Here is a 21,681-nt window from a genome sequence, read left to right as displayed (position 1 = left end):
AAAAATGTCAAGACGCAGAGAAAGAATCAATCCCCCTTTTACTATTTATTAGCCGAACCATGGAATGAAAGCTTGCGCAAAAAAAAAAAAAAAGCACTGGAGATGGCCAAAAAGCAATAATACCAGCTTACCTTCTCACCGCCTTCCGAACTGGGCCTGTCGAAGTAGAACTTTATCGTCTTTGCGCGGCGAACAGAGCTGTGCAATGCAAACTCGCTCGCTCATTCTCCGCCATGGATGACCTCTATGACGAGTATGTCCTGCGATCGCATACACACTCAGACTCATTGATCCTTTGGAACTAACTTTTTCGTGCTCTTTGCAGGTTCGGTAACTACATTGGCGAAGGTGGATTGTCGGAGGGATCAGAAGCCGAAGATGTCCCTACAACAGGCTATGTCTACGAAGATTTGGAAGAGGAGGAGGAGGAGCCTGAAGCTGCTGGCCAGGAATTGATGGAGGTCGACGGTAAGCTTTTGTTGTTGTTGTTGTCACAAATGCTACCTGCATAGAGAGCTAATTCCCTTTTTTTTTTTTTCTTCTCCCTTCCCTGTAGAGGGCCCATCGAATGCGGTTATATTGCACGAAGATAAACAATACTATCCCAGCGCTGAACAGGTGTACGGCGCTGAGGTAGAGACTTTGGTCCAAGAAGAAGATGCGCAACCTCTCACACAGCCCATCATCAACCCGGTGCAGGAGAAGAAGTTCGCGATACAGGAAACAGATCTTCCTCCAGTTTTCTATTCGAGAGAGTTTATGGCGGATTTGCTCAACTATCCAGAGCAAATCAGGAACATTGCAATTGCAGGCCATCTTCATCATGGGAAGACGGCCTTTACAGATATGTTGGTCATGCAGACCCATGACATAAATGAGCGACTAGAGAAACGCACCGGCAGGAACCGAGACGAACAGTTGCGGTACACCGACGTGCATTTCCTAGAAAGAGAACGGCAGTTGTCCATAAAATCGGCACCAATAACTCTCGTCCTACCATCAACGAAAGGGAAATCGCATCTGTTCAATATTTTAGACACACCAGGCCATGTCAATTTTGTCGACGAAGTCGCGGCCTCCATACGCTTGGCGGACGGCGTTGTGTTAGTCGTTGACGTTGTCGAGGGTGTCCCGGCAAACACAGAGCAGATCATAAAATACGCTGTGTTGGAGGATATACCACTGACATTGGTAGTGAATAAGGTCGACCGGTTGATTCTTGAGCTAAAACTGCCGCCGACCGACGCATACTTCAAACTGAAGCATGTAATTGAGCAAGTTAATTCCACGATTGAGGGCGTCATCCCGGGGAAAGGGGAAAGCCGACGACTTAGCCCAGAAAAGGGGAATGTTGCCTTTGCTTGCAGCTCGATGAACTGGTGCTTTACTCTGGAATCGTTTGCTCATATGTACGCTCAGCGACACTCTAAACTCGATAGTGTAGAGTTCGCCAAGCGACTCTGGGGAGATATCTTCTATAACCCCAGAAGTCGCAAGTTTACACGCAAGGCCGTGGAGGAGGGGTCTAAGCGATCCTTCGTCAACTTTGTGCTGGAGCCCGTATACAAACTATATTCACATACGATTAGCGAGAGCCCCGAGGACCTGAAAGAAACATTAGCGAGCCTCGATATACAATTGAAGCCTTCCCAGCTCAAATTAGATGCAAAGGTGCTTCTCAACCTTGTCTGTGAACAATTCTTCGGAGCAGCTACTGGATTTGTCGACATGGTTGTCCAGCATGTACCGTCGGCCGTTGGGGGAGCAGCGCACAAACTAGAGCGATACTATACCGGTCCTTTGGACACAAATATTGCGCAATCCATGGCAAATTGCGACCAGGATGGACCACTTGTGATCCATGTGACCAAGTTGTTTAACAGCTCTGATGCTTCGACATTCAACGCACTCGGAAGAGTCATGAGCGGTGTTGCTCGACCGAACCAGCAGGTACGTGTGCTCGGGGAGGGCTACTCTCTCGACGACGAAGAGGATATGGTCAACGCTACCATCACCGACACATGGATTGCCAACTCTCGGTATAATGTTCCCACCGACGGGGTACCTGCCGGAAATTGGGTGCTGTTGGGCGGCGTGGACAACTCGATTATGAAGACTGCAACACTTGTTGCGCCCAAACTGGAAAACGACGAAGATGCTTATATCTTCAAGCCAATCCGTCACATGACTGAATCTGTCTTCAAGGTTGCGGTAGAGCCTATCAACCCATCGGAACTTCCCAAGATGTTGGACGGCCTTCGTAAGATTAATAAGAGTTATCCTTTGATTTCTACGAAGGTGGAAGAGTCCGGCGAACATGTCATTCTCGGTACTGGAGAGCTTTATATGGACTGCGTCCTCCATGATCTGCGCAAACTCTACGCGGAGATGGAACTGAAGGTATCGGACCCCGTGACTAGGTTCTGCGAGACTGTGGTGGAAACATCGGCCATTATGTGCTACTCTATTACACCGAATAAAAAGAATAAGGTGACCATGATTGCAGAGCCTCTAGACGAGGGCATTGCAGAGGATATCGAGAGCGGCCGTGTTCGTATCAAGGATCCGATTCGAAAGGTAGCTCAGTTCTTCGAGGACAAGTATGAGTGGGACAAGCTTGCAGCGCGCAGCATCTGGGCGTTTGGCCCCGAGGAGAATGGACCGAATATATTACAGGATGACACACTTCCGTCACAGGTGGACAAGAAACTGCTTGGAACTGTACGCGACTCTATTGTCCAAGGTTTCAGCTGGGGAACGAGGGAAGGTCCTCTATGTGAAGAACGTAAGTTTCATTCTCTCTGCTCTACCACCTTGTCAACCGAGCTGATCATGATATAGCTATCCGAAACACCAAGTTCAGACTTACAGACATCTCACTCGCCGATCAGGCAATCTACCGTGGTGGTGGGCAGATCATTCCCACAACTCGCCGCGCCGTCTATTCCTCCTTCCTCATGGCCTCTCCCCGACTGATGGAGCCCGTTTATGCATGCGAAATGCTCGGACCAGCAGACGCCGTGGCCTCTGTGTACACCGTGCTCTCAAAGCGTCGAGGCCACGTCCTTGCAGACGGACCTGTTGCAGGAACACCGCTGTACTCGGTCCGCGGTCTGATACCAGTCATCGACTCCTTCGGATTCGAAACAGATCTTCGAATCCACACCCAAGGCCAGGCAACTGTCAGCTTGGTGTTTGATAAATGGAACGTTGTTCCTGGCGACCCGCTTGACCGAGAAATCAAACTTCGGCCACTAGAAATGGCAAGCGCGCAGGCTATTGCTCGAGACTTTGTCCTCAAAACGAGAAGGCGCAAGGGTCTAGCGGAGGACGTGACTGTTAGCAAATTCCTAGAACCCGAGTTATGGCGCGGACTCAAGGACAGCGGAGTGCTTGAGGGGTAGGTGTAATTCCACAAAAAAGAGGCTATCGATTTGAGGATTGGTGTAATAATACCTTTGTATGGCAATGGACAAGAACAAGATGGCGTACAGGTCGGATGAATCAATGAATTGCATTCTTTAGACGCGAAAGAAAGTATATACAGTACTTTTATTACCAAACCCTATATACTTGAAATATTATACAAAGCTGATCAAGTACAAGTCTCCAACATCTTCCCAATAACACCCATAAGCGTCCCATTCTCCAATGCCGCAGCCACCCTCTCCTTATCCGCCAACTGCTTATTCACTTCCTCCGCGGTACTATGAGTTCCCTGCTTGATGCGCACATCGACACGGAAGCGGGACGGCAGGGACTGCTCGAGGCGCACTCGAACACCCAGGCCGATCACGGTGGCCAGACTGCAGTGCGTGATGGTCGGGGTGATGAGCACGGTGACGGTGCGGAGTAACGAGTTCGGGTTCTGGGGCAGGGAAGGCGTAATGGATATGTCGGGTAGGGAGACGACGGCGAGCGAGCCGAGGGATATAGGGTGCTCGGGGTCAGATATTGTTGCAATTAGGTCTGTTTATACAATTAATACAGAATTCGTACGAGAGGCGAGGGGAAGGGAAATTCTCACCATATATTTCTTGCTCGTCAATAGGCTCCTCAAAGGTATTATCGTCGCCATCTTCTTCGCTCTCGGACTCTGAGGAAATGCTGCTTGTATAGGAAGAATGGAGAGCAAACGGATCTGTTAATTCGGGCAGTGCGAGGTCCTTGAAGAAGACTGTGCCCTCATACTCCTGGTGGCGATTATCCAGCTGCGTCGATTGATTTCTTTGGCGAGTGGGCAGGTCGGCGGCGTTGATGACTGTGGGATTCACGTTTTGCATTTCGGATGCCATTTTGCTTGGTGGAGAGGTAATATTCTTTATGCCTAGTACGTAGCAGATTCCGATGTCGTCGAGGGGAAGTGGTGGTGGTTGCTTGATGATCTGCGGCGATAAGATTTTCGGCCCTCGGATTATCATTGTTACCGTCAAAATTACGGTTACGGTTACGGTACCGTACGCACGATTTGACGGCGATCGAGTAGAACTGCGTCCGAGCTTTTTGGGTGCCCCCGCCGCCGCCGAGTACCTTATTTTTCTTTTTAGATCCAATCAGTCCTTCTTCTTCTTCTTCTTCTTCTCTCTGCTCAGACACCCCGAAAAGTCGTCAGGCATTGTAGGTTTTCGCAGCACCACAAGCAAACTTATTGCACTTACTATCCAATGACCCCGGCTGTCTATCCATCGCACACAGCGTCCACGGCATGCATACACCTTATCTAATGATTATATAGCGCATGTAACAGAGACCGCATGTGGGCCTGTTAGCACAAGGGCGATCCTTGGAAGCAAGCATATTGATGATGGATTGATGCGCCATGAGTGATGCCCAATCACCTAGACATACTTACATGCATATAAACCTATATCTCTCTATATAAATAGATGGACACCATCGCGACAGCTGTATGTAAGAATGTATGTAATATATGCCCAGCGGAGAAATTCCCGGCCGCCCAATTGGAGGAGAGCGATCGCACCTTCCTAACTCGATCCGTCGCATCTTCGGCTCGCTCTTTCTCCCCCCCCCCCACTTGCCCTTTGACTTACTTGTTGCTTGTGTGACGGGCTTGCAGTTTCTCCCTTCATCATGACTGTCTTCGCCCCTGGTGCTCTGCAGCGACTCTCTCCCTCTCTCCCTCTTTCTCTCTGCTATCCGACTCTTCTCCGTGCTGATCTGCTCTCTACGACGTTGTCTATCATATACGACACTGTGCCTCGGCCAATTGCTTATTAATTATTTTCCGAGTAACTTGCAGGCTCATGATCTTCGTCCTAAAGTGAGCGAGCGCATGCGAACTCGCCTGGTATAAGCAAGCAGCCCACGTTGCTTTTTGGCACGCTTCATCCACACACGCATGCTCTGTGCCGTCCACTGAGTCCTATGTCTCACTCGTTTGCCGCCGCCTAATTATTCGCGATTGGCGGCCACCGCAACTCAGGTGCTCCTGAAAGGCGTCGCCACCACCATACGTACATACACATACACCTACATATACGTACCCACTCGCCGGTTTCGAGCGCCATAGGGGTGCCGTTGTCTGAATACCGCTATTAATCATATAGATATATATTCTTTTCAACATCCGATACTTGTCCCTGACGTAACGACATACATCCATCCTACCAAGCCGCGCCCGTCCTCGTCGTACCTTCCTTCCATCGACACCCAAGACTGAAACGATTCAAGAAGAGTTGGGTTAGCGCGAAGCAATCTGGTTGTCTTTCTTGTCCATGTATCATCCGATGTTCCGACTCTACTACAATTTGATCAATCTACGTCGCTAATTCGCTCCGCATCGCGGATCACTTGAAATCGCGATTCGGGCCTAATATCCACACTTCTGGCCCCATCTCTCTTGCAATTTACACGGTCTGATGATATATTACGTGATACGCCATGCAACAATATACTTTTACTCCCCCAACCGGTCCCCAACGAGAAGGGCAAAAGAGTGAGGCTCTATTCCGCTGTGTGGTTTCATTTTTGTGTTCAAAACTGACCAAAAGTTAGACTATGTCTTTGTCGATGAACACAACAGACACAAAAGGCTCAAAGGTACGGATCAGATGAGAAATCATTGAGTGCATTCAGTTTCCTCTGACCAATGACAGTGATGCGCGCCTGTAATGGCTGTCGAAAGAGGAAAATTAAATGTGATGCTGCTACAACCAACTCATGGCCCTGCACGGCCTGCCTTAGGTTGAAACTAGTTTGTGTGCCTCCGACAATAGGCCAGGATGGCGACCAGACCAGTCCCGCGCAAGGCGCTGCGGCCGAGGCAGAGCAAACAGGTTATCAAGAACCTACAAGCCAGCCGAATATCCCACAGCACGAAATCATACAGCCCAGTTTCGCGACTGAGAATCCCTCGCTAACAAGTAGTATTCCGTCCTTTGACATTTATTCGTCCTATATACCGCATAATCCTAGCATATATGCACATACACAGGCCCCCGAGATGGCACTTCCCCAACATTCTTTCCAAGACCAATATTTTCAGATGACTCCCTCCCAGCCGCTTCCGACTACAGATAGTGGTGTTTTTGTTGATCCAGAGCAGTCCACTGCCGAAAATCTGACGGAAGCTCTGGGTGAATTAAAAATCGATGAAACAGGCATTGGTAAGCTTGGCCCCTGACTTCGTAATCATATGAACCATTTCAGTTAATGGATACCTGTTATAGCACCTTATATTCGGCAGCAAAGAAAGGGGTTGACGGAGCCTGGAGCTCCTGTCCAAGATGATCTGGACAATGAACTTCCTCCGCTTAGCACGGGCGCTGGTTCGACCATTAGAATTCCACCGGAACTGATGCCTCCGAATGAGGAGGTCATGGATTATTTTAAGATATTTTTTGCGGACATCCATCCCTACGTCCCTGTTATCCACCGCTCGCATCTGTATCAGCAGTGGCGCACTGACCGCTCTGCAATTTCTCCCTTGTTATTGGAAGCATTATTTGCGTGCGCAGCGAGGATGTCTGATGACCCTGCTCAGGGCGCTCAATGGCTCGCGCTTGCTACTAGTATGCATTTATACTTGATTTTCTCTCTGACTGGCTAGCTGACGACTTGTGTCTAGGACATGAAACGAGCTTCATGGACGTCCCACGCTTGAGCACCATTCAGGCGTTGCTGTTATTACTGAAAGCACGCGAATCGAATCCTAAGAAAGGGTATTATTACCGTTCCTGGCAGACGATCAAGACGGCAATTTCCATGTCGAAGGACCTTGAGCTCCATGAGCACTATGCTACCCATCAAGAAGGGAGATCGTGTGGCCTTGATCCTGTAGAGTGTTTGATACAGACTAGAGTTTGGCAGACACTACTAGTAGTCGAGGTCATGGTGGGGGGTCCTCAAGGTTTGTTAACTCCATTTTAAAGAAATGTAATGTACTACTTTGCTAATGCTAAATTGTAGGGCGTTCCGACTATGAGGTAGATCCAGAAACAGTTGATATGCGGCCGCAACTCGACACTGTGGATATCGACCAATTCGAGACCGATCGTTCTCGACAATATTCCTACTTCGTTAAAAATGCATATCACATCCGCATCTTCACCGAATTGTATCACAAAATTAAGAAACAAAAGGTGTGGGCCGCAGATCCACGCTTCACCCAGAACAATCCGCTTTTTAGCGATTGGTATCAAGGTCTGCCCCAGGATCTCCAAGTAACTTACCCAGAGGATGGTTCTCCGCCATGGCTGCCGTCACATTTTGTGGGAAATATGCACACCCATTATCATTTAGCTATCATAATGCTTCATCGACCACAATTGCTGGCATCAAAGTCTTTCACAGCCGACGATGGATGGAGGACACATATGTTGCTATGCTGGTCATCTGCGAAATGTCTTTGCCGACTGCAGGAAGCTATTATCTCTCGGTTTGGTCTACAAGGTCTCCGTTTCATGCAGCGAGGAATCAATTTCACCGTATATGCAATTCTGACATGCACTATGCTGCATCTAGTGAGTTGTTCTTTCTTCATTTTTGCGACTTCACAGATTCTAATGTCATCATATAGGTTGCGATTACATCACCAGATCCCGAGTTTTATATAGATGCACGTGATTACTTCACTCGCCATATGCGAATACTCGAGCAATGCTCCGCAACTTGGCCACTTCCCGAGATTCGAGCTCAAATTGACGCTTTGAGGGTGGCTTTTTCCGCTGATATCAATCGGCCATTCGAACTGAAAGCGACTTTCCCATACGGAAGTCCATCAGAGAAACATAGTGCCAGCCCCCCAGCTTTGGAATCGCAATACAATCAGTATGGCCAAGCTCAGATGCCGAGTCCCCATCGGCTGGGATATAGCTCTCATTCTGTCACACCACCCATCTCTACCGGGGCCGAGGACTCGAAATCAGACATTTCTCAGACCAACATGGGCATGCTCCATCACCATCAGCTGGGAAACCAACCCATAAGTGTTCCGCTCGTAGACGAAAATACCTGGGACCCTACTCGCATTATCACGTAAGCTGAATTGATCTTGTTTGATTAGTAACCTGCTAACAAATTGATCTCTAGTTCTTGGAACATGGCGTTTCCCGTCGATGCATCTAATATTACCCCGACGTCTGGCATGACTCCTCCCCAGGTATCATTCACCGGTACAGGTCCATCAATTTCCGAGGCTGTTTCGCCTCAGTATCCGATGCATTACGCAACAACACCTAACGGCGAGATCGTCCACATGGACCCTATGCACGCCATGTCTCAGCAGTCCTACGACCCCAATCCTCAGCGTATTATGACGGCAAGAGATTGGCAACAAAGCGTTGCGAGTGTCTTTGATCCACAAGGACTGAAACGCAGATGGAACTTTTCTGTCGACGTTACAGCTCAAAATGCCGCTAAACGATCAAGATAACCAACCCGTTACGGACTACTCAAATGCGATTTAACCAACTTTCACCCCGTTCCCAGCTACCTTCGTACGATATGACCTACGACTTATGGCTAGCCTAGCCTAGCCTAGCCTAGGCATTAATGACCTACTACGACTGCACACAAAAACATCCACGACCGTACACCATACAGCTTACTAGGGACGTGCAGGTACCGTCTATAACGAGTGATGTCTTCTTACTATTTGTTGAAAGACAAAGTAAGGCAAGAAACATGACTTTTGATTCCTTCTAAATTTGTTCTTTTGATATGTGCGCATGTACACTAAAATTCTTCTCTTTAATGGTTTTTGAATATTTTATTGATACCCATCAATGAATGTATTTATTATGACGGCGCGGAAGACAGCGAATAACACCGATTGATTGATTTCTCTCGTTTCTCCTCTGGCATCGGATAAGAAGATAGATGTAAGCTGAGGCATATGATCGTTTCCTTGAATTTTGCGATTGTTGTGCTGGTAATTGGCCGTCTTCGTGAGTAGATTGATTGGTGTTGTTTGTGCATGGACCACCTCGATCATTGATTGCTTGCTCAATCATATCACTCGCTGTCTTCGGGTTCCTGGTTGCCAAACTGTCTTTCGATCGGGCTCGAATAGAGGGGAACATATCCCATATATGATAAACGTACGGGGTGGCGGTCACGGCGCAATAAACAGATCCCGCGACCCTATCATTTCCTTTCTTTCTTTCTCTTTTGAAAATAAAAAAAAGAAAAAATAGAGGAAAAATCATCCCCTCCTTCCGATCCCAATCCTCTCATCCCTCGATCGCACAATCCGCGCTTTATCGCCTGGTAACGGCTTCAATTCATCATTCGGATCATATTTCTTGCCTGTCAGCGCAAAGCTGCTGGCACCCGCTTGTTCCTGCTCTTGTTCATTGGCCTTGCGGTTCTTCTCTGCTGCTTCGGCGGCTTTTTGGATGCGTTCTTCTTCAAAGGCGATTAGGTCTTCGGGCGTGATTGTTAGGGCGGTCGGTTTTCTACGGAGCATTTTTTTTGTCCCTTTCCTTTAGCTTCCAGGAGGAATATGGAGGTTGATAATAATGTATGAGTAAGGAATGGACTTCGATAGATGTTAGAAAGCGCGAGGTTGGTGGTTGTGATTGTTTATTCGATGCCGGGCGTATCACGTGACACCATTTCCAGAGAACTGTCTATCCGTCTAATTTCTCTCTCCGTCTATTCCTCAATCCTCAATTGAACACAGCAAAACACATCAAAATGGACCGCATTGGTCGTTTACACGCTCTCCGGAGAACAATAGACAGTCTTCCTACGTTTTTCCGATCAGGCAATGCAGTCCGCTTGACACGCCCTTTTTCCTCGTCGGCAAACCCGCTGCAACAAGAGGATAATAGCAGCAGCAACAGCAACAGCATCAACATCATTCGCAGAACACCGGTTGCTAGTAATAATGCGCCCCGCACCACCCGGCCTCGTGCTGTAGATGCCAGATCACTGGGCGCTGCGAATGCGGGCGATGGAACTATTATTCGAGCACCTAGGCTCCAGCTCAAGCGCTCTTTGCTGCGTGGAAGGGGCGGTACTGGTGCTCGGACAGGAGGGAGAGTGGGAGCTGCAGCAAAATCCAGAGCTCGAGGCAAAGGTGCAGAAGCGGGAGCGAAGCGCGTGAGACGAAAGCGATCGGATGAAGAAGATGGAGACGAAGGGCGAGACGCAGACGTGGAAGCAGCCTTTGCCGAGGTGAGGAACAAATCGAAGCCCAAGGCTTTTCGATACTCGCCCGTTCAGTACGACGCTACCGCATTGAAAGATACCTGGCCCGCCTTGCCCGTTGGGAAAACGGCGTCTGCTGGTTCCGTGCTGGAGCGATTGAGTCTGTCCAGTCGTCGGTATCCGAATGGCTACGTGCCTCCTCAAGAACTTGCCAAGCGACTGTTTGAAGGCGAGAGAGTGCTTTTCACTAGCGAGGAAGAGAAGGCGCAGGCCATGGAAGAAGTGAACAAGCTCGCGCAAGAACGAGCGAACAAGTTGACTCAACGCAAGGGCGAACTCGTTGAGATTGAGGACTCGAGTTTCGTTTCAATCAATGACGCGGAGCGGAAAGCCTTGGTTGGCCAGCTCGTGCGCGGCAATTATGAGAATTGGCAACAGGGCGATGCTCGCCATCCGATCCTGGACGAGGTGCAGAGACAGCTTTACAACAACGAGACTTATCGTATTACGGGGAAACAGTCTGAGTTTATGAGCAAGTTTCAATCTCTGCTCGCTTCGTCGCAGCGTGTGAAGCGGGCATAATTAGAAGACTTTGAAGTTCTGGCCTGGGAAAATTTTTTTAACAGAATGTATTATACATATTATACATAACGAACCCTTCCTTTTTTTTTTCTCTCTAAAGTATTGTACAATAAAGAATTTGTCTTCTATTTAGACTTGCTCCATTGTTTTTCTCGCAGTTTCGAATGTATCCTTAATATCCTTCTGCGCCTTCTCAACCACCTTTTCCATCTGATCATGCGCTTTGCGAATATCGTCTGGTCGCGCTTCCTTCTTCTTCTGCATGTCCTGCAATCTCTTGTGTATCGTCGCGCGCGAACTCCGAATGGCATTAGACGCCTTGTCCATAGCGGCCTTGGCGGCCTTCACGGCCTGGTCGCGCGATTCTTTAGTCGGCGGTGGGATGGGCACGTTGAGTTGGAGGGGGTTGTGTTGGTCTGGCTGCGGTGTGAGAGAGAGGTTAGACGAGACGATGGCCGAGTTTACTGGTTTGAGGAGCTACAAATGAAAGAGAGTTAGTCCACCAACTCCCAAGAAGTATGGATTATACATACGGAGGGGGGAAATAAACTTACATCCTCCTCACCAACAATAATAACGACAGAACGTCCTCCCTTGGGCACTACTTGAGCTACCTCGCCCAATCTGACTGTTGCATTGCTCCCCTTCACCAGGTTCACGCGCAATTGCTCAATGGCTTCCGGGTTGAATCTGCCGCCGGATCGAAGTTTTTGTAGGTCTTCTTTGAGGCGCGCAATTGCGTCGGAGACTCCATTGTGTAATTGCGAGAAGTCGAATGGGTCTGGGGCGGTGGTGGTAGCGTCGTCCTCTTGAGAAGATGAGGAAGAGGAAGCTTCGACGACGTCGTTTCTTTTGCTTCTTTTCCGGAATAGAGATGCTGAGCTTGAGAAGGTTTGTCGCTGTTGTGTCTGTAATTTTATCTGCGCTGTGGTCGTATGGCATGGGATCCGTGACGCAGCATGGTAAATGATGTTTCCTCTGGCTTGCAGTCTGCTGATCTGCGGAATTTGGTGGTATAGACGTTCTGATGTGTGGGAGAGTCTCGTTATTGTTGAGATGTATGCTCGTGATGAAGCTTGGAGGGACATTTTTTGTGAGAAAAATAGTTTGTGGTATTTGAGATCGGAAGAGAGAGCCCAGCTCTGCTCATATATGCAACGAAGAGGGAGCTTTTTCCTATACAGTAAATCAGGAGCAAATCAATTAGTTCGTGGTCAGCTCTGGGTTTACAATCCAGTCAGAGAAGGTGGTTGATTGTATAATTCATGGAGACGGCGTGAGAGAGACAGCGGACAGCGGGTGTATTCACGGATACGGTATCGATACACGATTAGTTACGAGCAGCGTAAATCGTCGGCGTTTAATTTACGCTGTTTTGGTTATTGATTTTCAGATCTCAACCCCATAGCTATTATTTGTCTTCACTCCCAACAGCGACACAACTATTTCCTTCCATCCTTCATATCTACACGTTCCAGCACCACCATGGCAGAAGCGCAAAAACATCGCGAGATTCCAAACGGGGGGAATACACGCAATAACGCGCCTTCGGTATCAGCTAGAGGAGCCGGAGACTTGTCCCTGCTCCCTGAAGACCTCCAGAAATGCAGCTGGGATCAGCTTCTGGAGATGTTCTCGAGTGCTCTGAGGGAACATGAGCAGATCGACAAGGAGCTGCAGGAACAGACGATGGAGTTACTCAAGGTAAGCCCAGCCATTGATACATATTGTCGAGTGTCTTCAATGAATCATTCTTCGCTCACGGAAGAAACATGCTGACTGAGATTGAGCTTTACAGATATTCGAAGCCTGGTCCCAAGTCACCATTTCCCGCGACGAGGAGCGGTCATATAGAAGGTTCGTTATCACTTCTAGTGACCGCATTAATACAACGCATAATAACATCTTAATATTTTCTACAGATTCCAGACGCGCATGCAACATGTCCAAAACTCGGAGCACGAGCTAGAGGAGAAAAAGAAACATTGTAAGTTCTCACCGCCGGGTTATTTACAAAATCCGGTCTGACAATCACAAATCGAATCAGATGCGAACGTGGTGAAAGCTTTTGAGAGCGCGCTGGCGCTGCTGAAGTAGTTACTAGTAGTTTTATACCCAAGCAGGCCGGGTGTGGGGCCAGCGACCAACAACAACTTCTTCGTACTTCGACTCAACGACATTCCACTCCCTTCACGCCTTGAACAGCCATGAGTGATGCTCCCAATAACCAAGACGAGCGCTTACTGGAACGGCTAAATGCGCTGAAACCGTCCACTGTCCAGCTTGAACGTCAGAAGTGCGCCTACCAAGTCAAAAGCACATGGATATGAAACCAGTCTTGCTGACTGATTAGCAAAGGAATCTGGCTTTAAACTCGAATCCTTCAGCAGCTTCTCTGTTCCCAGAATATACCGATTCAGCAGCGGACTTCACTGTTGCCAGAAAACTGGACAATTTCGCCCGCGGCAGCGGCTCTCTACTAGCAGAAGACGATGTAATAGCTCCTGAGTCCCTCTTAGATGGAGATGCCATTGAAGATCTCCTTGCGAGTCTGGACGATACTCAAGGTCCGGATTTAGGCGTGCAACTACCAACACATACAAGGGAAGAACAAGGACAGAAACGCGGCAATACAAAAGACCTCCTCAGCGGGGCAAACGAATTCATCCAACACTCTTCTTCTTCTACGGGGGCTGGAGCCGAGGTCAAAAATCCAACTAGAGAAAAGGCTATACCAGACTTCCTGCAAGATAGAGAAGACAATGAACAGTCATCTAGCGATGATGAAAAAGACGAAGTCGAAGCCGCAAAGTACGTAGAAGATCTCCTAAATGAGCTTTCAGCCAACCCGCCCAGCGAATCACCACCAGAAGCGGTAGAAACCACCACTTCAGAAGGAATTAATAGCAACGAAAATAACAAAGATGATGACACACTCTCTACCCGACTAGCCGCTCTCTCTCTACCGTCTGTTCCCAGCGATCAACCAAGAAAACGGAACAAAAGAGAAAACGCTTATCCCGAATGTTGCTGCATTTGCTATGATAAGCCTGCCGTGAAATGTACAGATTGCGAGGGGGATCAATTGTTCTGTGTCCGCTGTTGGTGGGAGATGCACATGGATGATGGAGCCGAGTCACGGCACAAAGCTATTAAATACAATCCTTAGATATATATAGCTAGCCATGCCTCAAAAGATAGCCCACCAAATGAAATATCCCCTCGTTTATTGTTCCCCGCTGCGTAATGGCTATTATGTACCGTCATAATCATTATAGAAATACATACAAGAGATGAAATTGTAATTTGAACCATAATAGTTATATGTAACTAAGCGGATTCATCCCTGATATCTTGCCAGGTAGCATTGAAACGCCGACCTGTGCTAGCCAACAACCCTTCCTCTTCAGCCTCCTCGGCATCCTCGTCGATCTGGCGCTCGTCCAATTTCGGCGTGCGGAATAGCGAAGTGATTAGAAATAGGAGGTACAGACCTGGAGCAGACTCGTCAGTATATATGTATACATTATAAGAGGTACCCGAAGCTTTATGCAGGGAGGAACATACCTAGAAATGCAAACTGTGCCCAGAAGATGATGACACCAAAGTACGGGAAATTCAAGGTGACCCGGTTAAAAAATGTGCTCACCACACTCGGTGTGCATACCGCTTTTGCCGAAGGATTATCAGCAAGCTCTGTACACGGCTTTACAAGATCCCTATCATTCGAGCAGTCGGGCTGCGCATTAGCAGAGGAGCTAAGTGATTTGTCGCAAAAAGTCTGCGGACCAAAAGTCGCATATTGAGGGGCGACAATCATTGACATGGCGTAATTCAGGGCCAAGGTAATCAATGTAAGCATCACAGTTGCTAGCAGGAGTGCCTGCGGCGAGGTATGGCCTTTGCGGATTTGGAAGATCCTGATCCAGAGGAATCTGATACCGACGGTTGCTATGCCGACTACCGAGCTGGTGAAAAAGAGTAGCACCACTAATGCGAAAAGCACATAGTCCACAGGGAAGACGCGGGCTGACTGCACGAAGATCCAGTTGACTGGGTTGAAGACGTTGATGTGGGCTAGGATATATCCGCAATTCTGCTTGCAGACCGAGTTCTTGGCCTTGTCTATGGCCGTGAGGAGCATGGAAACCCAGATCAAGATCGCGACGAGAAGAAGTACAATGCCACCGAGGAGCTTGAAGGGGCGAAAAACTGTCTCGACTTTGTACCATACCCGAATCAGCCAACTGCGCCCAGAACCTTGTGCTTCTTCGATTAAGCGCTGCCTCCTGATGAGTGTTCGTTCTTCTCGCACTAAGCCGTCTAATTCCCTACGGTCTTTGGACGAAAGCTGGTCGGGGTCTCCGCCACATCGCGCATTCAACTGGCGTTGGCGTTCGCGGTTCCCTTCAAGCTGTGATGTAGTACTTGCTTTGAGCGATGGGTTCGAAATGGTGGGCGCAGTCTTTATGAGAGTGATAGGTAAGAAGGCAAATCCTGCTGATGTATATAAGACATAAAGACATGTTCCTAATGTGAGAAGCAGGCCCAGAGCGAAGGTGAGCGCTCTTTCGCCATCTGTACTATAGTCAGTATAACTATGTACAGTTAGGTGAGAAAGTAAACTTACGACCCTCAGTCAACAGTTTCTTGAAGAAATCCAGATCTCGATCCCCTTCTAGGCCGCGAATAGGAATGAAAAACCCAGCGAGGAATAGAATAGCGGCAAGAAGAATAAAGGCAATGGTATACTTGAAAGCGCCCCAGAGGCGTTTCCCAACTGTCTGCTCGCCTTCCTCTGCCGCAACCTCATCATATTCCTCATACCAAAAGTAAGTAAATGGCACAACCAGCAAGCAAAGCACCGCATCCAAGGAATACAGTAGATAGTAGACCACTTTCAGCGAGAAAACGATCTTGTCCACCTGTTCTTGCGACGCCCAGTCTTTGCGACGGCCGAGCTTGGAAGATGTTGTCGAAGACACAAGGGCGACGTCAACTGGTTGCAGCAGAACTGTGGCGAGCAGAGCAGTGATGGTGATGATAGAAACCAAGGTCACAAATGGTGAGCGGTCCCGAGGCGTCTGGTAGATGTATATGAATATTGAAGCGACCGCCAGCAGAACCGCGACCACGATCGCATAGACGATCCATATCAGCGAGGATTGCAGGAAGCCGGCCATGGTATCATCGCCGTGATTCAACGATCGAATGGATGAATGGATCAATGAAGTCGGAGATGTTTGACTTTTGTTGTCGCGTCTGAAACTCGCCATGATGACGTAATAAGGAGCTTTGCAGGGTGGAGCACGGCAGATCCCCGTTTTGTCACGGTGCGTATTGACGTGTATTTGTGTAATTTACACCTTTTCTACCTAATTTTATATATAAAACCCTTCTTTTTTGTGTAATTTTCTACATGTATGGTAAACGTCAGAGTATGGTGAAGCTATCCACCCGGATATGCCTGTACGAGTGGAAAACGAGAGAATCAATCGACATTCAGAGCACCGAAATCAGCATACATTACGATACGTAACAAATACTTGCGTTTTTTTGCCTGCCGCCCGCCGTAGCAGCTCCAAACCTTTCCAAATTCAAACCAATAAAGATCGATCATTTTGTTTATTCGATATTGAATGATTCCATCCATTGTTGGTTTCCACGCAACAGGGGTCAATTCAAAGCAGCTTTGGGTATACTGCGCAATATAGTCTAAGTTCTATCAACCATCGATCTCAACTAAACTTGGAGATCACCGTTCTGTCCCTCCGAATACATGCGCCATGTCTGCTGTATGACTATAGAGCAAGAACCCTTGAAACGCTCGCCATAATCTGAGAATGCAATGCTATACAGAGGTACTGCCTCCCTCGGGAGTGACGCACGCTGTGTCCGCTGCCTTCACCTCGGCGGCTGCGAATAATCTCGTGGTGATCAAGACATCTCTCCTCCAGATCTACGCTCTGGTCAATGATACACCCACGCCGGCAACAGAGGGTACCCAGCAGACTCTTGACGCAAAATCTGCGAACCTGAACTTGCTCGCCGAGTATGAGCTCTACGGGACTGTGACTGACGTCGCCCGCATCAAAATCCTCAAGTCAAAGAGCGGCGGAGATGCCCTTCTTTTATCCTTCAGAAATGCAAAGCTCAGTCTGATTGAGTGGAATCCCGAGACGCAGGGAATATCCACTGTGTCGATTCACTATTACGAAAAAGATGATATTACACTGAGTCCGTGGGTCGCAGACCTCAGCAATTGTGATAGCCATCTCACTGTGGATCCCAGTAGCCGGTGTGCTCTGCTGAATTTCGGGTTACGGAATCTTGCTATTCTTCCATTTCACCAGGCAGGTGATGACTTGGTTATGGGTGATTATGATCCAGACATTGACCTAGACCGCCACATTAACCAGGAGGAGAGCAAAAATGTCTCGGACAGCAAAACTGGGCCAGATGGCGCTGTGGCCCACCAGACTCCCTATGCAGCTTCTTTTGTACTGCCGTTGACTGCTCTGGATCCGAGCCTGATACATCCAATCGGGCTGACATTCCTGCATGAATACAGAGAGCCAACATTTGGCATTCTCTACTCACCAATAGCCACCTCATCTGCACTACTTGAAGAACGCAAAGATGTCGTTATGTATTCTGTCTTCACGCTAGATCTAGAACAGCGCGCCTCCACGCCTCTCTTGTCCATCTCAAAACTACCAAGCGACTTACTACACATAGTGGCCCTGCCGGCTCCTGTCGGAGGTGCTCTACTCATCGGATCCAATGAGTTGATTCACGTGGACCAATCTGGAAAACCCAACGCTGTGGCGGTCAATGAGTTTGCAAAACAGGTGTCAGCATTTCCCATGATCGACCAGTCGGACTTGGGTTTACGACTGGAAGGCTCCGTTGTTGAGGTTCTCAACAATGAGAGTGGTGATTTGCTTCTTACTCTCTCGACGGGGGACTTGGTTTTGGTCCATTTCAAAATAGATGGAAGATCGATTTCGGGCCCCGTTGTCTATCCCATCCCTGCGACTTCGGGAGGTGACATTATTACCGCTGCCGCCTCTTGTTCAGTTGCTCTTGGTCGTGGCAAGGTTTTCATAGGCAGTGAAGATGCCGAATCTGTTCTTCTCGACTGCTATGTCCCCGCGATGGCCTCTAAGAAGAGCAGCCCGGTTGAATTCGATGAGGAGATGAATGAAGATGAAGACGACAATGACATCTATGAAGATGATCTGTATTCAACAGCACCGAAGGAAACAACCAATATGCGTCTGTCAAATGGGTCTCACCCGGGAAATTATTCATTCAAAGTTATTGATAAGCTACTGAGTTTGGGTCCTTTGCGTTCGGTTACTTTGGGAAAATCTCCGTCAGGTGGTTCTGATGTGGGCGACGTACGAGGCAATATTAATGATTTAGAGCTTGCAGCAGCTTACGGATCTCGCACAGGCGGCGGCGTTGCTATATTGCAACGCACACTTCATTTAGAAGATGCTCTTACTTTTGAAGACGAAACTGCTGACAGCGCATGGAATATTACTACGAACCGCACGAAAACTGGACATGCTAGTTCAAACGAAGCAACCCTACCTGACTCTTATGTTATTCTTGCCAAGTCGGACTCGCCTGAGAAAGAAGAATCACTTGTTTATGCTTTTAATAGCGGTAATTTGGAGCCGTACAATGCCCCCGACGTCAACCCAAATGGAGATAGCACTGTCGATATCGGTACCCTTGCTGGGAACAACCGTATTGCTCAGGTGCTGACGGGCGAGGTGAGGGTATATGATAATAGTAAGTAAAGTATCTATACACAATCGTAGGACAAATTGCTGACATTCTTGTAGATCTTGGACTCGCTCAGATATATCCTGTCTGGGACGAGGATGACGGCGATGAGCGAATAGCAGTTAGTGCTAGCTTCGCAGACCCATATCTTCTCATAATCAGAGACGATTCATCTGTCCTGCTTCTCCACTCAGACGAAGCTGGTGATCTGGATGAGTTGACTGGTAATGACACTATATCCTCACAATCCTGGCTTTGCGGATGCCTCTACACGGATAGACATCACGTTTTCCTAGATGCCTCCGAAGATATAATCTATCTTTTTCTGCTTAATCACGAGTGCAGGTTGTTTGTGAGTGACGAAATCCTTTTCATCAAACGATATATTGTTAATTAATCTATTAGATGTTCCGTTTGCCTACCATGGAACTTGTCACTGCCACAGAAGGTGTCGATTACGTATCATCAATTCTGTCAGCCGAACCACCAGCGAAACGTCTTAATTCTCGTGAAACTATTGCAGAAATCTTAGTTGCAGACTTGGGTGAACTACCCTTGGTATCGCCCTATCTCATAGTATGTTTGGGCCATTCTTTTCGAATTCAGCGTGCCTTCTAATCTAGTCATATAGATACGGACGGCCACAGACGATTTTATTATTTATAGACCATTTCGCGACAGCAGCAATGAGGAGAAGAGTGGCGGCGGCTTTAAATACCTGAGAGAAACCAATCATTTCCTTCCCAAAGTGCCGACAGAAGCAACATCAACGCCCACACCTCAAAAAAGGGCGCCAGGACTTCGTCGTCTGCCTAATATAGGTGGATTTGCCGCTGCTGTTATGTCCGGGGCCTCTCCGAGCTTGATAGTCAGGACATCAAAGAGTCTGCCGCATGTTTTCGGCATTCATAGCGAATCCGCTCTTAGCTTGAACGGATTCAATAGTGTTGGATGTGAAAACGGTCTTATATATATCGATAATGAGGTATTTTTTTTTACACTTTCATGATCTCAATGTGTCCTATGACTGACAGGGTTTAGCGTGTCATTCGAACTTGTCAGCTGCAAGACAATACACAGCTTGATCTCTCATGGCCAATTCGAAGAATTGCTTTGAATGAACAGGTTGACCATTTGGCTTATTCTACCAGTTCGGGGACATATGTTGTTGGTACAACTGAAGAACAAGACTTTAAGCTGCCCGATGATGATGAGCTTCATCCAGAGTGGCGCAGTGAAGGTGGACATTCATCTCTTCTTCTTCTGGGCTCATAGACTAACTGAGTTTTATCAGCCATCTCTCTATTACCCAAAGTCGCGCATGGCCACATTAAACTGCTTAATCCAAAGACCTATAAAATTATTGACAGGTCAGTCACATTGATTATCTATACAAATCCAAGACTAACGACCCCATAGCTATTCATTCAGCCCAGCGGAACAAATAACAGCCGTTGAGAATATCAACCTGGAAATATCCGAGAAGACAAATGAGCGCAAAGATGTCATTGTCGTAGGGACCACACTCGCAAAGGGCGAGGATATTGCAGCGCGAGGAAATATATACGTGTTCGATGTGATCGAAGTCGTCCCTGATCCTGAGCAGCCAGGAAAAAATCTCAAACTGAAACTTATCGGGAAGGAATCTGTCAAGGGCGCCCTAACCGCGGTATCGGGTATTGGCGGCCAGGGCTTCTTGATCATTGCGCAGGGGCAAAAGTGCATGGTGCGAGGCCTGAAGGATGATGGAAGTCTGCTGCCCGTCGCGTTTATTGACGTGCAGTGTTATGTCAGCGTCATTAAGGAATTAAAGGGGACCGGCATGTGCCTTATTGGGGATGCTTTGAAAGGATTATGGTTTACAGGATACTCGGTATGCAAGAGCGTTCTCCAGATACTAGATGAGGAACTGAACTAATTGCTCTTCAACTTATAGGAGGAACCTTACAGAATGACGCTCTTCGGCAAAGACTTGGACGAGCTGGAAGTCGTCACTGCCGATTTCCTGCCTGATGGCAAGAAGCTCTATATTCTTGTTGCAGACAGCGACTGCAATTTGCATGTGCTACAGTATGATCCAGAAGGTACGACAAGGACTTTTCTCTCTTTTCAAAATGGAATATTCTACTTACAAGACAAACTAGATCCCAAATCTTCCAATGGCGACCGACTCCTGAACCGCTGCAAATTCCACATGGGCCATTTTGCCGAGACATTGACTCTCCTTCCACGTACTGCAGTCTCATCCGAAGTGGCAGTCATGAACTCCGACTCCTCCATGGACATAGACGCCTACGTGCCACTCCACCAAGCACTCATAACAACTCAATCAGGCTCAATGGCAGTGGTGACGTCTGTATCGGAAGAGTCGTATCGGCGACTTTCGGCTTTGCAGTCTCAACTCAGCAATACGCTTGAACATCCATGCGGTCTTAACCCGCGTGCATACCGGGCCGTTGAGAGTGATGGCGTCACAGGTCGTGGCATGATTGACGGGAAGCTTTTGATGAGATGGTTGGATCTCAGTCGATCAAGAAAATTGGAGATTGCTGGTAGAGTGGGTGCGGACGAGTGGGAGATCAGGGCTGATCTGGAGACGGTCAGCGGTGCGGGACTTGGGTACTTGTAATTCTTAGTAGCGAGATCATCCAGATCAAATTGAGATGTTGGGGGGGTTAAAACGTTATG

General features: G+C 48.1%; 8 protein-coding genes across 8 annotated transcripts; 5 read left to right on the top strand and 3 right to left on the bottom strand.

Annotated features, from left to right (window-relative positions):
* Positions 1-233: 233 nt before the first annotated feature.
* Positions 234-3,404, top strand: UA08_07841 (1U5 small nuclear ribonucleoprotein component; the record flags this gene model as incomplete). The annotated part of the gene is made up of 4 exons (XM_020262736.1): positions 234-253; positions 326-468; positions 557-2,785; positions 2,842-3,404. The coding sequence occupies 4 exons, from the start codon at positions 234-236 to the stop codon at positions 3,402-3,404; spliced, it is 2,955 nt and encodes a 984-aa protein (XP_020116831.1).
* Positions 3,405-3,595: 191 nt separating this feature from the next.
* On the bottom strand, positions 3,596-4,295 carry UA08_07840 (hypothetical protein; the record flags this gene model as incomplete). Its single annotated transcript, XM_020262735.1, has 2 exons — positions 3,596-3,969; positions 4,028-4,295. The coding sequence occupies 2 exons, from the start codon at positions 4,293-4,295 to the stop codon at positions 3,596-3,598; spliced, it is 642 nt and encodes a 213-aa protein (XP_020116832.1).
* A 1,606-nt stretch (positions 4,296-5,901) lies between these two features.
* Positions 5,902-8,893, top strand: UA08_07839 (hypothetical protein; the record flags this gene model as incomplete). The annotated part of the gene is made up of 8 exons (XM_020262734.1): positions 5,902-5,956; positions 6,016-6,060; positions 6,237-6,626; positions 6,690-7,031; positions 7,088-7,369; positions 7,429-7,982; positions 8,039-8,496; positions 8,551-8,893. The coding sequence occupies 8 exons, from the start codon at positions 5,902-5,904 to the stop codon at positions 8,891-8,893; spliced, it is 2,469 nt and encodes an 822-aa protein (XP_020116833.1).
* A 1,265-nt stretch (positions 8,894-10,158) lies between these two features.
* Positions 10,159-11,196, top strand: UA08_07838 (hypothetical protein; the record flags this gene model as incomplete). The annotated part of the gene is made up of 1 exon (XM_020262733.1): positions 10,159-11,196. The coding sequence occupies one exon, from the start codon at positions 10,159-10,161 to the stop codon at positions 11,194-11,196; it is 1,038 nt and encodes a 345-aa protein (XP_020116992.1).
* A 129-nt stretch (positions 11,197-11,325) lies between these two features.
* UA08_07837 (hypothetical protein) lies at positions 11,326-12,284 on the bottom strand (the record flags this gene model as incomplete). Its single annotated transcript, XM_020262731.1, has 2 exons — positions 11,326-11,673; positions 11,751-12,284. 2 exons carry the CDS (start codon positions 12,282-12,284, stop codon positions 11,326-11,328), a joined length of 882 nt encoding a protein of 293 aa, XP_020116991.1.
* A 397-nt stretch (positions 12,285-12,681) lies between these two features.
* On the top strand, positions 12,682-14,365 carry UA08_07836 (hypothetical protein; the record flags this gene model as incomplete). Its single annotated transcript, XM_020262730.1, has 5 exons — positions 12,682-12,900; positions 12,995-13,053; positions 13,119-13,183; positions 13,402-13,492; positions 13,555-14,365. The coding sequence occupies 5 exons, from the start codon at positions 12,682-12,684 to the stop codon at positions 14,363-14,365; spliced, it is 1,245 nt and encodes a 414-aa protein (XP_020116990.1).
* Positions 14,366-14,526: 161 nt separating this feature from the next.
* UA08_07835 (putative lysosomal cobalamin transporter) lies at positions 14,527-16,472 on the bottom strand (the record flags this gene model as incomplete). Its single annotated transcript, XM_020262729.1, has 3 exons — positions 14,527-14,690; positions 14,764-15,774; positions 15,827-16,472. The coding sequence occupies 3 exons, from the start codon at positions 16,470-16,472 to the stop codon at positions 14,527-14,529; spliced, it is 1,821 nt and encodes a 606-aa protein (XP_020116989.1).
* Positions 16,473-17,039: 567 nt separating this feature from the next.
* Positions 17,040-21,622, top strand: UA08_07834 (Protein cft1; the record flags this gene model as incomplete). The annotated part of the gene is made up of 9 exons (XM_020262728.1): positions 17,040-18,999; positions 19,029-19,345; positions 19,399-19,569; positions 19,625-19,978; positions 20,035-20,233; positions 20,288-20,363; positions 20,413-20,866; positions 20,930-21,077; positions 21,138-21,622. The coding sequence occupies 9 exons, from the start codon at positions 17,040-17,042 to the stop codon at positions 21,620-21,622; spliced, it is 4,164 nt and encodes a 1,387-aa protein (XP_020116988.1).
* Positions 21,623-21,681: the final 59 nt, after the last annotated feature.

Source organism: Talaromyces atroroseus (assembly GCF_001907595.1).
Source record: "Talaromyces atroroseus strain IBT 11181 chromosome Unknown scaffold_12, whole genome shotgun sequence".
In the NCBI taxonomy this organism is placed as follows: domain Eukaryota; kingdom Fungi; phylum Ascomycota; class Eurotiomycetes; order Eurotiales; family Trichocomaceae; genus Talaromyces; species Talaromyces atroroseus.
This window is presented reverse-complemented; position numbering and strand designations above follow the sequence as displayed.